The 13,143-nt window shown below is 40.9% G+C and overlaps 1 protein-coding gene across 1 annotated transcript in view; it reads left to right on the top strand.

Annotated features, from left to right (window-relative positions):
- The window catches only part of myo7ba (myosin VIIBa), a 29,774-nt gene that overhangs the window by 10,536 nt on the left and 6,095 nt on the right, over window positions 1–13,143 (top strand). Inside the window, exons 21-37 of the mRNA XM_078259872.1 lie at window positions 37–255; window positions 2,446–2,655; window positions 2,742–2,951; window positions 3,055–3,213; window positions 3,733–4,044; window positions 4,125–4,285; window positions 4,371–4,497; window positions 4,595–4,714; window positions 5,351–5,524; window positions 6,356–6,583; window positions 7,029–7,196; window positions 8,118–8,235; window positions 11,085–11,211; window positions 11,316–11,482; window positions 11,597–11,778; window positions 11,871–11,992; window positions 12,099–12,253. Of these exons, the coding sequence (XP_078115998.1) occupies window positions 37–255; window positions 2,446–2,655; window positions 2,742–2,951; window positions 3,055–3,213; window positions 3,733–4,044; window positions 4,125–4,285; window positions 4,371–4,497; window positions 4,595–4,714; window positions 5,351–5,524; window positions 6,356–6,583; window positions 7,029–7,196; window positions 8,118–8,235; window positions 11,085–11,211; window positions 11,316–11,482; window positions 11,597–11,778; window positions 11,871–11,992; window positions 12,099–12,253 (2,959 nt within the window). The remainder of the gene's footprint in view (window positions 1–36; window positions 256–2,445; window positions 2,656–2,741; window positions 2,952–3,054; window positions 3,214–3,732; window positions 4,045–4,124; window positions 4,286–4,370; window positions 4,498–4,594; window positions 4,715–5,350; window positions 5,525–6,355; window positions 6,584–7,028; window positions 7,197–8,117; window positions 8,236–11,084; window positions 11,212–11,315; window positions 11,483–11,596; window positions 11,779–11,870; window positions 11,993–12,098; window positions 12,254–13,143) is intronic.

Here is a 13,143-nt window from a genome sequence, read left to right as displayed (position 1 = left end):
ATGCAATAAATCCCTTCAATTATGTTTTAATTCTAGGTCCAGCTGGGCTTTGCGAGGCTGCAGGCACAGGTTCGGTCTCGTCAGCTCCACTTCCAGTATAAGAAGAAGCGGGAGGCAGCCCTTGTGCTGCAGGCCCGAGCCAGAGGATACCTGGCCAGGAAGGAATGGAAGCGCAAGAGAGACGCTGTGATCCTACTGCAGGCACACACCAGGGGTGCGCTGGCAAGAAAAGCTGTCAAAAAGAAGAAAACCGATGTAAGTAGAAAGTGTCTATTTCTAACTTTCAGTTGGCGTTGATTCTAGCGGCCCCTTTGGACTAAAGCGGTAGTGTTTTACCACACCTGCTGTGGTAAAGCTCTTTTCTTCACGGTGCTGTATTACCCACTGGAGATTACTGAGTTAGCGTTACGGGGAGGTCATATAGTTGCGAAGAAAATCATTCATTTTCAATAAGAAAGTACGTTACAGATGCATCGTTGCATTTCAAGTGTTGCATACGGTAACTTAGCCTAATTTGGATGTCTCGTGAGCTTAACTGGGTAACGTTATCACTGTCACTGTGTCACAAACCCAGCATTAGGAGTTTGTTGTAGCAACCAACGTAATAATAACTTAGACAGCGCATTTAATGAAACCCAAGGACGCTTTACACAAGTACAGGGGGACAAGGGAAAAGAAAATAGTAGGCCAACACAAACACGGACTAAAAGGAATAAAACGTCTGCGCTAAATGGAAGGGGGGCGTAATTTAATGTTGGCTACTAACGTACAACCACATCACGCAATCTAAAGTTATTTTATGAATGAAATAGGCTCCTTTTACCTGGCTGGATACTAACACAGGCTTTTCCGGTGTTACAAAGAAATCTGTGACCCTTCAGAATATGTTACTGTAGTAACACATTCAGTAACAGTAACAGTAACAAATCATTCTGTGACTTTGCGGGAAAAACCCGGCAAAGGCATTAATTAAAACTATATAAAACTAGCGTTCTTTTCACTGTTATTCTCGTTTGCTGTTACAGGTCATTTATGATCATCAGATGGAACATTACACAGTTTCAGAAACATTTCAAAGTTACATATATTCACTTTAAATAACTTTGAAGAACCCTTTCTGGGTGTCAATTGTAAAATAAGGTTAAAGTCCCTGCTGGTGTTATCCATAGACTGTATATAAGGTTTTATCTTGTACAGCCAACCCACATCCCTATCCCCCTTTCATCCACAACACCTGTTAATGTTCCAAATGCCCATTAGCCTACTAGCTACTATTACTTGCTACTTACGTGAACTGTGTATACATTACTTTAAGCTAACTATTTTAACAATGTATTACTTTTAGCTATTTCACCTGTTTATCCATTCATTTTGAGGTATTATTTCAACTGTTTAACCATTACCCTTAGCTAACTATTTCATTCATTTATCAGTTACTTTTAGCAAATTATTTTAACCAGTTATCTATTACTTTTGGCTAACTATTCCAACAGTTTATTATTACGTTAACTAACTATCCAAACCATTATCCATTGCTTGACTCCTCTGCTAGCTTCCTGAACTGACTCAAGTTAGTGGAGGTGTGTACTGTGACGTTAGCCTATTGTAGCTGGAGGCTTACTGGTTACCGTAACGATAAATGTAGTAAATGTCAGTGTCACATCAATTTCAAATAATATTGGAATGGTTCTTTTCCTCCTGAACACAAATGCAAGTAAATGTTTTAATCACATCATCATTTTATATTTTATATTTTTATATGAGCTACCCCACAATCTTTCCACATATCCCTGTGGTTAGGAGTCATTGTGGTAGAGGATAGTGTGTCAGAAGCCCCTGCTTCAGCAGGATTTCCATATACCCACTTAAAAATGCCCAATGACACGCAACAACATACTTTCTATTATATTTTTGATATATTTTGAATTGTCATCTGTCTTCTGTTCTTCGCATAGGCTGAATAAAGGTATTTCCACCGTAAATTGGTGCATTAAAGTGTATCCAAATGCAACAAAAATGAAGTTGCTGACGCTCAAAACTTCCCTGGGGGAGGACACCCAGACCCCCCACTATCATATGCCCCCCCCCCCCCTTCCCCAAAAGCAGATTCTGGCCCAGATATATAGGCCAATATACTATACAGTACAGTATACCCACTACAATACATTAGACTACACCACTGTGCTTCAGTAACTACTATCAAGATGTATATGAGCAAGACACTACCACTCTGTAACCAGCAGCAGAAAATAAATTAAAAATAAAGAAATCATAATTTGACTGTTTAATTTATTCATTTATTTTTTTAATCGTCATTCCCCTAAGTCACTGCTGTGACAAATGTGTTATTTGGGCTGCATTGTTGATTAATTAAGTAGTAAAAGACATTTTGCAGGCTGTGATAATCCTTTTGCCCTGATCTTCCCTTGTGTTGTGTTCTTTCAGATGTATCTCTCTGCTAAAGAGAAAGAAGAAGAACAGCGGGCCATTTTGGAGAAACAGAAACATTTGGAGGAATTGCTGAGGCGGAAGAAAGAGATGGAGGCCAAAGCTCAGACTGAATCCATCACAGACCAGGAGATGGTGGACAGCATCTTTGACTTCCTGCCCGTTATGGTTGGAGGGCAGGAGGGGCAAGCACCTGTCGGATTCGAGGTTCGGGAACCGAAATTTTTGCACATTTTGTATTTTTTTGTATCTTGTAGTGTCAGTCACTGCATGTGTGTTTCTGTTTCCATTAGTTTGAGGGAAAAAGGACAATTATTGAGGAGATAGACATCGACGAAATCCCCATGGAAGAAGATCCTCTCAAAGAAGACTATGATGATCTGGATGAGTACTCCTTCTCCAAATTTGCCTCCATGTACTTCCAGGGTGCAGCCACCCACACTCACATCCGCCAGAGGCTACGGCAGCCCCTGCTGTACCACGAAGATAAAGGAGATGTCCTGGTGCTTCTCTTAGATCACTTTAATTCATCCTTTCAGTTGTTCTATTATGAGGAATATCTTTGTTTATTTCATTAACTTCTTTTTTCTTTTATGTTATCACCAGGCTTCACTGACAGTGTGGTGGATCATCCTGAGGTTCATGGGAGACCTCCCTGAGCCGAAGAAGCAGGTCCAGGGAACCTCCACGCAGGAGCGCTTTGTGCCGCAGGAGCTGATTTCCAGAAAGGACAGGCGTCTCAGCCACATGGTTGGCCTGGATCAGGTAAATACCCCCATAGTCTATATCCACGATGTTACACTTCCGGGATTGCTCTCGTTCTGCCGGAAATTCCACCGGATGTCACTATTTTCAGATGTCTGTTTTCAGATGTCTGTTACCTTCCTCTTTCTTTGTGTTGGCGTTCTAACCTCTGGTGGATTTGTGAGGACTATGGTTAACTGCTCCTCAGATCTCTGCAGGGTAAATCCAGACAGCTAGCTAGACTATCTGTCCAATCTGAGTTTTCTGTTGCACGACTAAAACTGCTTTTGAACGTACACACGTTCCACCAAAACAAGTTCCTTCCTGAGACTATTTAGCAGAGGCACCGTGGCTCCGCCCCTCCCAAGACGACTGAGATTGGTTTAAAGAAATGCCAATAAACGAGAGGAGGAACGTCTGGCAAAGCGAGACTAATATCCGTACAAAGCAAGGACTTTATGAATTTGGAATATTGCCTAATTGTGTAGACTACCATTCATTTTTCATAGATTTAAAACAAATATTTTCTGACTGTTTTAGAGGGTGCTAAGGAATAAAAAAGAAAGGAAACCTTCCACAGTACCCGAGGAGCCAATGCAAAACAGAAAGGCCTCCATTTTCACAGACCTTCTGGCAAGAAACCGAAAGGCTTCTGCTGTGCCTGGTGAGACGGCTCAAAACCCAAAGGTTTACACAGTGCCAGAAGGGAACCCTCGAACAAGGAAGGGATCCACATTCACTGACCTAGTGTCCAGAAACAGAAAAGCATCCACTGTTCAAGAAAATGGAATACCAAAATCCACTTCAAAATCTACTTCAAGCCTCAGGAAACCCTCGATCATCATGGAGGAGGTGAGGTGTAATATTTTTACTTAGTGTTGCTGTGATGTTCACTTTTTTTAACATATTGATGGATGTTTTGTTTCTTACAGTCAGATGATCTGACTGAAGTTTCCAAGCCTCCCACCCTGCAGACTTTGAAGGAGGACAGTGACATCATGACTGAAGAAGGACCCACCCTGGACCGGCCTCTGACGGCACTCGAAAAAGTCCACTACATCGTGGGATATGCCATAGTCAGACATGACCTCAGGTAACAGAAGCTCCATTTAAAAATCCATCCAGGTTTTATGTTTTTAATTATCTACTAATACAATATGTGTCTTTTGTCTGTCCAGGGATGAGATTTACTGTCAGATCTGCAAGCAGCTTCAAGATAACAGCAATCGCAACAGCTACTTCCGTGGCTGGATCCTGCTGTCCCTCTGTCTGGGAGTTTTCCCTCCAAGTGATCGCTTTATAAGGGTAAGAACAACAGTTGCATTTGCTGCTTCAGTCTCATAAACAGTGTGCCGCATGCTGTGATGTTTTGTTCATCTCTTCTTATCTCTTGTTTTGGCAGTACCTGCAAAGTTTCATCCGTTTCGCTCCAGGAGGCTACGCTTCCTACTGCGCTGAAAGGCTGCGGCGCACAATAATGAACGGAGTGCGAGGGGAGCCTCCAGCCTGGCTGGAGCTGCAGGTCCTGCAAATATTTCAAATGGTTTCATGAGCATTGTCCCTATAGAATTTGAAAATATATAAGATATTAAGATATTATATATATATATCTTATATCTTATATAATATAAGATATTTTTGGTTTAATTTGTCCATGTTTTGAGGATTTGAGATTTCTGACAGCGGCCATTTTTAAACATTCATTTAAACATTAATTTAAAGCTTTGGTGCATAACTTTTTCATATTAATGAACGTCCATTACATTCAATTGTTTTTTTTAATCCTCCATGTCCTCCTTGGTTACAAGCAACTGTGTGGAGGAGGAGGGGGGGGGGGTGCGATCACAGAAGGCTTGTATCATGTGGACGCGCCGACAGTGGTGTTGTCATTACTTATAATTCCTCATGGGGGAGACAGAAACTACACACTATAGCTTTAAAAGTAGTTCCATTGAAAGGTTTTGGCAGTGACGTTTGTGGATTATCCAAAGTATAGGGCATTGTTTATAAGAAATGTAATTTTTCTATGCTGTGAGCACCACAAACTAACTCCAAACTGTTTTAGCTCCAAACCTTTTAACACTTATGAACTTACATGCACAGTATATCTCATTACTGTTTAATCAGCATGGTCATTTTATTTTCTGTACTGTGATAGGCAACCAAGACTAAAAAGCCCATGATTGTGTCTGTGCTGCTGATGGATGGGCGCTCCATTAACCTGCCTGTTGACTCAGCATCTACCTCCAAAGAGATCTGCCAACTCCTCTCTAACAAAGTCAAACTCAAAGACACCTTCGGCTTTTCCGTCTATGTCGCCTTGTATGAAAAGGTACGCAGTTACATCCGTTCTGTGTATACTGTATCTTTCTGAAGTAGCAGTTTAGTATTCTATACACTAGTGAAGTTTATACTCCATTTTAGGGATGTAACAATACACTCAATTCATGATTTTAAGTTTACGATACGATTACGATTTTTTGAGCTGCAGACAAATGACAAAATATTCCTTTATTCATATAAACTGTGCAAAACAACATATGTGTCCTCTTATCAACTAACCCTACGAAATTGTATTTTATCATAAATAACAAAATTACATAAAAAAAAAAAGATTTAATTAATAATTACATTTTTAAAACAAATTCCACATCCAAAAAAACTAAGTAAATGGGAAAAAAAATCTAATTAACAAACTAAGAAGACATAGTGACGTCTGAGTCAAACAAATGAAATCAAAAGTAGATTACGCCCTAGGCCGTTAAATATTGCACCGTGATTACACAAAATTACGCAAAATATATAATGTAATTTGAATACTTTCACCCAGGAAACGTGTGTTCGTTCCTTCAGGAGTGTTTTAATCCAAACCACGATCTTTTTCCTTAACTTAACTAGTCATTTTGTTACCTAAACTTAATTGTCGTCGGCGTAGCTGCATCCCAGCTAGCCTCAACCGTTTATATTTAATGGACAATGTAGACATTACTGAGGGTTTCCAATAAGCAGATGTCCGAGGTGTATTTTGCACACTGGTTAAACAGCACTGTCTCACCTTTTTAAGACGTTTTACATTAATAAAGAATCTATTGTGGCATCCTGTTTTAGTGATTTTTTAGAAAATCTAGATATCCATAAGTTCAAATGTTGGCCTGTCCTGAAGGTGTGGGCTCTGGGCAGCGGGCGGGAGCACGTGATGGATGCCATCTCCCAGTGTGAGCAGGAAGTCAAGAGGAGAGGAGGGCAGGAACAGCACGCTCCCTGGCGTCTCTTCTTCCGCAAGGAGGTCTTCACCCCTTGGCACGACTGCAAAGAGGACACCATCAGCACAGACCTCATCTACAAACAGATCATCCACGGTCTGAAGTTTGGAGAGTACCAGAGTGAAAAGGTGGGCTTATATTTGGATGAATATCTTATTCCTGCCATATTCTCACAGTGTTTCTCAAATGGGGGTACATGCGTACCCCTAGGGGTGCTTTGGAGAACTGCAGCGGGTAGGTGAGATTTTTGCAAAATGCTAATTTAAAAACATCATGCAAAATTCTTAAAATACAGAAATTCTAAAATAATGAATAAACTTAGTGATGATTTCTAAACATTTGAAACGTAGCATTTAAATGTCCAGTTACAAGGCTGTTGTTTAGTGAATCTATCACTGCCAGCGCTCTATTGTACTTCTTTATATAGACTTTTGTGTTTTGTGCTGGTCAGGGGGTACTTGGCTTAAAAAAAAAAATACATCTCAAAGAGTGTACGTTATTGAAAGAGTTTGAGAACCACTTTTCTAAGATATACATTTGACATATATTTTTGTCTTCATTTCACTTTCACAGGAGGAGGATTATGTTCAGCTCGCTGCGAAACATCTCTACATCCAGCATGGCTCAGACAGCTGTGCAGAACATGTGAAGGAAGCAGTTCAGGACTGCATCAACAACTCTCGGCTGGAGGCCAAGTCAGAGGCCCAATGGGTGCAGATGGTCAGCACTTCTCATGCTCAGGTCAGTCATGTTTTGGAAAAACTCAAGAGTAGCACAACTCATTTCACATACGTGAAGAAGGTTTCGGGAGATTTCGATGACTTACACCGGAGCATTTAATCAACACTCAATTGAGGAGAGAATTTAGGAAGGCAGTGCAGTTTAACCACAATGTGTTACTGCGCAGTGCCGTCCCAACTCTCTGAAGTTCCTGTCTTCCTGAAGGTGTATTTAAACTCATGCTGTGTTATGCTTAAGCTTCAAAACAGAACTGGACCCCCAAGGCAGACAAGGCAGGTTTAAACGGTTTATTGCAAAAATGAGAGATCAACAGGGCAGCTGGGTGTTGAGGCTGACAGTCAGGGTTGCGAGTGGAGATCTGGATGCAGACTGAGAACAACAGGACGAGGCTGGGCGAGGCAAACAGGCAGATGCTAGAGGCAAAAACAGAGAGCAACAAGAAGCCGAACGTCGGGGTTAAAAGACAGTGTCAGCGGGGGGTCTGGAGCCCTGTTGGTGAGGCTTACTGCTGAGGGGAAAAAAAATGTTTTTATGGCGTGAGGTTTTGGTTGGGATGGACCGCAGCCTCCTGCCAGAGGGGAGAGGTTCAAACAGACAAAGTGTTCTGTGTTATCTTTCTCTATGGCCTTGGCAGGGTGAGCAGCACTGTTATCATACAGCTGGTACGTCTCCCGTCATCTATGGAGGCACAAAGTTGAAGTATTGCTCTGCCTGGAAAGGGTATGAGGTTATGTTGGACACTGACCTGAATGACACATAGGGTACCCTTGTCTCAACTTACATAGCACGAGTTCATAATCTGGAAGTTTCACAACAAGTCACACCACATACCAGAAGGTGCAGCATGAACAGAACTGGACACAAAAAAAGCACTACAGTGGCCTTGAGTTGAAGTTTGTGTCTTTTATTTCTCCACCCAAGGGTCCGTTTTTGAGTTCAAGACAGAAGGCAGATTCAGTGAGGGCCGAGATGGTGGACTACGCCCGAGAGAAGTGGCCCATGTTCTTCTCCAGGTTCTTTGAAGTTGTCAAACTATCAGGTAGGGATCCTACACTGTGTCTTGCCTCTCTGTTATGTATTGAAATATTTTATAGATCGACCAATTATGATGATAATATTCATTTAAACAATATTATATAAGGCTGTTTACACCCATGGGTGACAAGAAAAGACGATGTGTTTTTGTGCTGGATATGAAATCTTTAAAACCAATAACTTAAAAGATAAAATGATTAAAGGCATCATGCTCTCGAGAATTTTTTTTTAGTTTCTCAGTTAATTTTTACCTTTTACAAGAATTGATTACTTTAGATGGAATAGAGGATGTCTTGCAGAATGAGCTATATCTAGATTATCATAAAAATGGCATTTAGAGCTAGCTTTAGAGTTTCTGCTGAGGACTTGCATCCACATCTTGCATCAAACAATTTTGGATTTTTTTCCTTCCTCAAATGTTTAAAGAAACAGCACAGAATAGTCTCTATTTGTGATTGATGACGAACAAGTGACAAAATAGCTTTGAAGTCATTAAAAACCAAGAAGAAATGCCACATAGATTGTATTGATTTTGTATTCTATCACTGCAGAACATAAAACATGTACAGTATAACATTTCTACACTCTCCTCTGAAATATAGAGAACAAACAGAAGTGAAGCTGTATTTTTTAACCAGCTCCCTTTGAGCAATTAGCTGTCGCTGCGTTTTGTATCTACGTCAGACTGGAATATGCAAGGCTATTTATTAGGGCTGTCAAACGATTACATTTTCTTAATCGCGATTAATCGTTGAAGTTCTATAGTTAATCGCGATTAATCGCATGTTTTATCACATGATTAAAATTCTATTATTTTGCATTTCAGAACAGTTTTTAAGTTCATATTAACAATGGAAAGCCATTCTTACCAGAGGATCTTGATTGGGAATCAAATGAATGCAAAGAAAGTTACTTTATGAACTTGATTTTAAGATTTGTATTTGTTTATTCTATATTTAATCTAGTCACACATTAGACTCTAGAGTCAATATTAGGGTTGGATATTGTTTGGTTTGGATACCGGTGATGTTGTACTTTAAAACGGTACCGTGCCTTAACGTGCTCTGAACCGATACTTTTAAGAAAGTAAAAAAAAAGAAGGGTACTAAACAGTTGGCAACATTAAAGAACGGCTTGTTTATTGCTAAGGCCATATCGTCAAAATTAAATGTTTAATTATAATGTAATCACTATAACAATAACTTATTTCACTAGTAAATAGCTGTTGAACGACAAAAACAACCACCAGATGGGAAAAGGGCATTTAACAACAACTTTGAATGCACCACAAGGATGTAAATTACAGAAATCGGCGTTGCTATTCCTGCAGCAGCAGGATGTGTTAGGAGGAAGTACGGCAAAATAGTATCCTGTTAGGCACGACGCAAAGCTGAGTGAAGTGAAAATAAATTAATAAATGGTGGCAGGCGATTAATACGATAAAAAAAAATTTACGCATTATGTTCGGCCCTTAATCGCATCGCGATTAAGGCACGCTGACAGCCCTACTATATATAGATACACTATACCACCGGGGTTAAGACTGGAGCAAAGTAGTTGTTTAAGAGTGAATAAGTAGGCCAGGACTCCATGTCTCCAGAGTTACTGCTGTTTACCTCCGAGCTGTCTAATAAGAATGGGCCGTGACTCACTGACACAGTGGCTATTTTCCACATCAAATTTAAAATACGCTGCTAATATAAAAGTAATTCCTCAATATAATATATCTAACGAAGTTTCCTAGTAAACAATGCTTTATTTCGGTCTAAACAGACAGTATCGTTCCCAAACATTTTCTACAGGACCCCCCTTTTTGGTAGATAAAACTATTTTATATTCTATATCTCTCTATATCTCTATAGAGTATAAAAGAGAGAGAGACAGACAGACAGACAGACAGACAGACAGAGAGGGAGGTTTGCCACAATCAGCTGTTTCTCCGCGGAGGGATAGTCAACGAGATGACAAGAATCAGTCAAATCAGGCTCCTTCAATCATATTGTGGTCACCACTACATCTTTTCTTGTCTTTGTTTTGGTAGTTGTTGCATTCTGTGTGGCTTCATCATCTGCTTTACGTTTGCCTGGCAGTCCTTTCACTTCTTTTCTTCTCCATGCTTTGCTAGCAGTGCAGCGATAAACCATCAAATCCAATTTTTATTTCTTCTCACATAAACAACAGCATTTCACTTTTTTTTTTAAGTGCACACTTCCTATAAAAGGTACCATGAGGCCTTTCTCATCTTGTGGCCAGTTTTTTAAATTGTCTGCCCAGAGCCAAACTCGATTTATACTCTGTTAGTAGTGACATCAACACACTGTGGTTTAATTAGAGCACAAGACCAATGTATCCCTTCTCCTATATTAGATTATAGACAAGATTATATTATACTAGATCATTAATTGTTTGTTATTTATTAACTAAAATGCCAATGCTCCTTGTGTCAAGTTTCTCTGATTCTCTTTTCTTGTGTTGTGTGTGATTGTAAGTTGAATATCTTTGAGTTTTGAACTCTTGATACTTCACTTTACTGTCTGGCAGCTTGTAATGAGCATTTTAAATTATTTTCTGTCATTTAATTGACTAATCTATTAATCCAGAAAATAACTGATCAATTAATTATAAAAAGTAATTGTTAGTTGCAGCCATAAAGTAAAGCCCCCATATATGTGGGTTGATGATAGGGCCTTTCTAGTGTACACATTAATGCTGCACTCAAGCTCTTTCCTTCAGGGTGGCTGACATGATAGAGAAAGCACAAGCAACACTTTACTGCTGCACAGTAATATAACTCATAAATCCCCTATGAGTCATGATTAATTGGGCTTGTTCCTTCCATGTTTCTTCTCTAAGGTCCTGCGCTGCCAAAGAGCAAGTTCATTGTGGCCATAAACTGGACTGGTATCACTTTCCTGGACGAGAAAGAGAAGAGGTTGCTGGAGCTCTCCTTCCCTGAAGTCACCGGAGTCCACACCGTGAGGTAAATTGATTTGAATCAAACTGAAAAGTCTGAAAGTCCGAAACAAACAAGGTAGGTATGAAAGCCCCCTAAAACAGTGTGCTGTTACTTGTGTTCTGACCCAGGGAGGGCAAAGTGTCTGGCCAGGTGGTGAGCCTGCTGACACTGAAAGGAGACTTCACTCTGAGTGGAGGCACAGCTGAGGACATGGCAGAGCTGGTGACAATGTTCCTCAGTGGACTGACAGAGAGATCTCAGTATGCTGTGACCCTAAAGGAAGCTGACAGGCAAGGTCAGAGGCCACATTTCTTTTCTTTTCTTAAATGGTCATGGCTAAATGATCTCTTTTAGGGTCATTTCTGCTAATTCCTAACTGATTTCTGATTTGACTTCCATTCCTCTACAGATGACCCCACACTCCTGGGCTTTAAGAAAGGAGAGCTCATTATAATAATCAAAGATAACGAGTTCTCTCAGGAACGTGGCTGGATAAAGGGCCAAAATGAGAGCACGAAACAAACAGGGGCCGTCCCCACCGAGGCCATCTTAATCCTGCCAACACTCAGCAAACCCACCAAGGAAGTCATGGTATATGGAGATGTCAAAGACACATCCTTCTCAGATGAGTGATTGTGCTCAGGATCTGTGGAGTATTCAATATCTTTTACATTTTTTTTCAGAGCCTCCTCAACTTGTCTCCTAACCAGAGGAAGAACATCATAAAGGAAACCCAGAAAGAAACAGGAACGATGGAGAGAGTAGCTCCTGCCACGCTGAAAGAATTCTCCCTCCAGTACTTCAGGTATCTGGAAATTCCTCCTTTTTTTTCACCAGCTGATCAGCAGGATAATGTTCACAGGAACAACACTAACAGCAGGAATACCCATCTTGTTTCCTTGATCCTACAGGCAGCCCACTATCGATGTGAACCGCCAGGTGATGTCCAGGAACGCTGCTCCTGAGAGGTTGTGGGTGAACTCCAGAGAGCCAATCAGACAGCCCTTCCTCAAGAAACTGGTCGGCAACGCAGAGCTCAGCCACAAAGCCTGTCTGGCCTTCACTGATATCCTCTACACACCAGAGATATATAAAAGAGTAGCATTTCTTGAGAGTACGAGTGCAGGCAGGTCTACAGTGTCAGCAGGTGGGTCTATAAACTGTGTTTTGTGTTCCAGTGTCGCTCTTTGTCTGAACACATCCACTCAACACAGCCCTCCACTGCAAGCTAGCATTGTTTGGCTAACATTTGAGACACATTCAATTCAATTTTATTTATATTGTCAAATCATAACAGATGTTCTCAGGTCATTTAACAGATACAGTAGGTCTAGACAACACTCTAATTTACAGAGACCCAACAATTCCCCCAAGAGCAAGCATTAGGTGCGACAGCGGTGATTTTTTAAATACTATTTTTTGGCCTTTATTAGATAGGATAGCTGAAGCCAAGAAAGGAGAGAGAGAGGGGGGACGACATGCAGCAAAGGGCCACGGGTCGGACTCGAAGCCAGGCCACTGCGATAAGGACTGAGCCTTAGTATAGGGGGCAAATGCTCAACCAGGTGAGCTACCAGAGTGCCCCGGGAAAACTTCCTTTTCACAGGCAGAAACCTCTGACGGAACCTGGCTCGTACCCCCTGGGGATCAATAAACCCGAACCCCAAAAACTAACTAACAAATAAAACAATTCTACCTATAGCATCACCAGCTAAAAATATTTTCAAAGTTTATAAAAACCAGAATGGTTGTTGCTCAATGACTGTTGTGCACCGATGCTGTAATATATGGGAGATAACCCCACCAAGCAGATGCAGAGTCCTCTCTACCTGTGCTAGCAGAAGGCCTCTCCATAGTCAATATAGCCAACACCACCAAACACATTAGCCAGTGACTAGGCTTCTATGGCCATGGACATGTCAAACTCGCATTGGTAGCTGAGCAGTTACAGTGCAT

Source organism: Sander vitreus, chromosome 9, assembly GCF_031162955.1.
Source record: "Sander vitreus isolate 19-12246 chromosome 9, sanVit1, whole genome shotgun sequence".
NCBI lineage: Eukaryota > Metazoa > Chordata > Actinopteri > Perciformes > Percidae > Sander > Sander vitreus.
The sequence above is the reverse complement of the archived record's forward strand: the minus strand, read 5'-3'. Positions and strand labels throughout refer to the sequence as shown.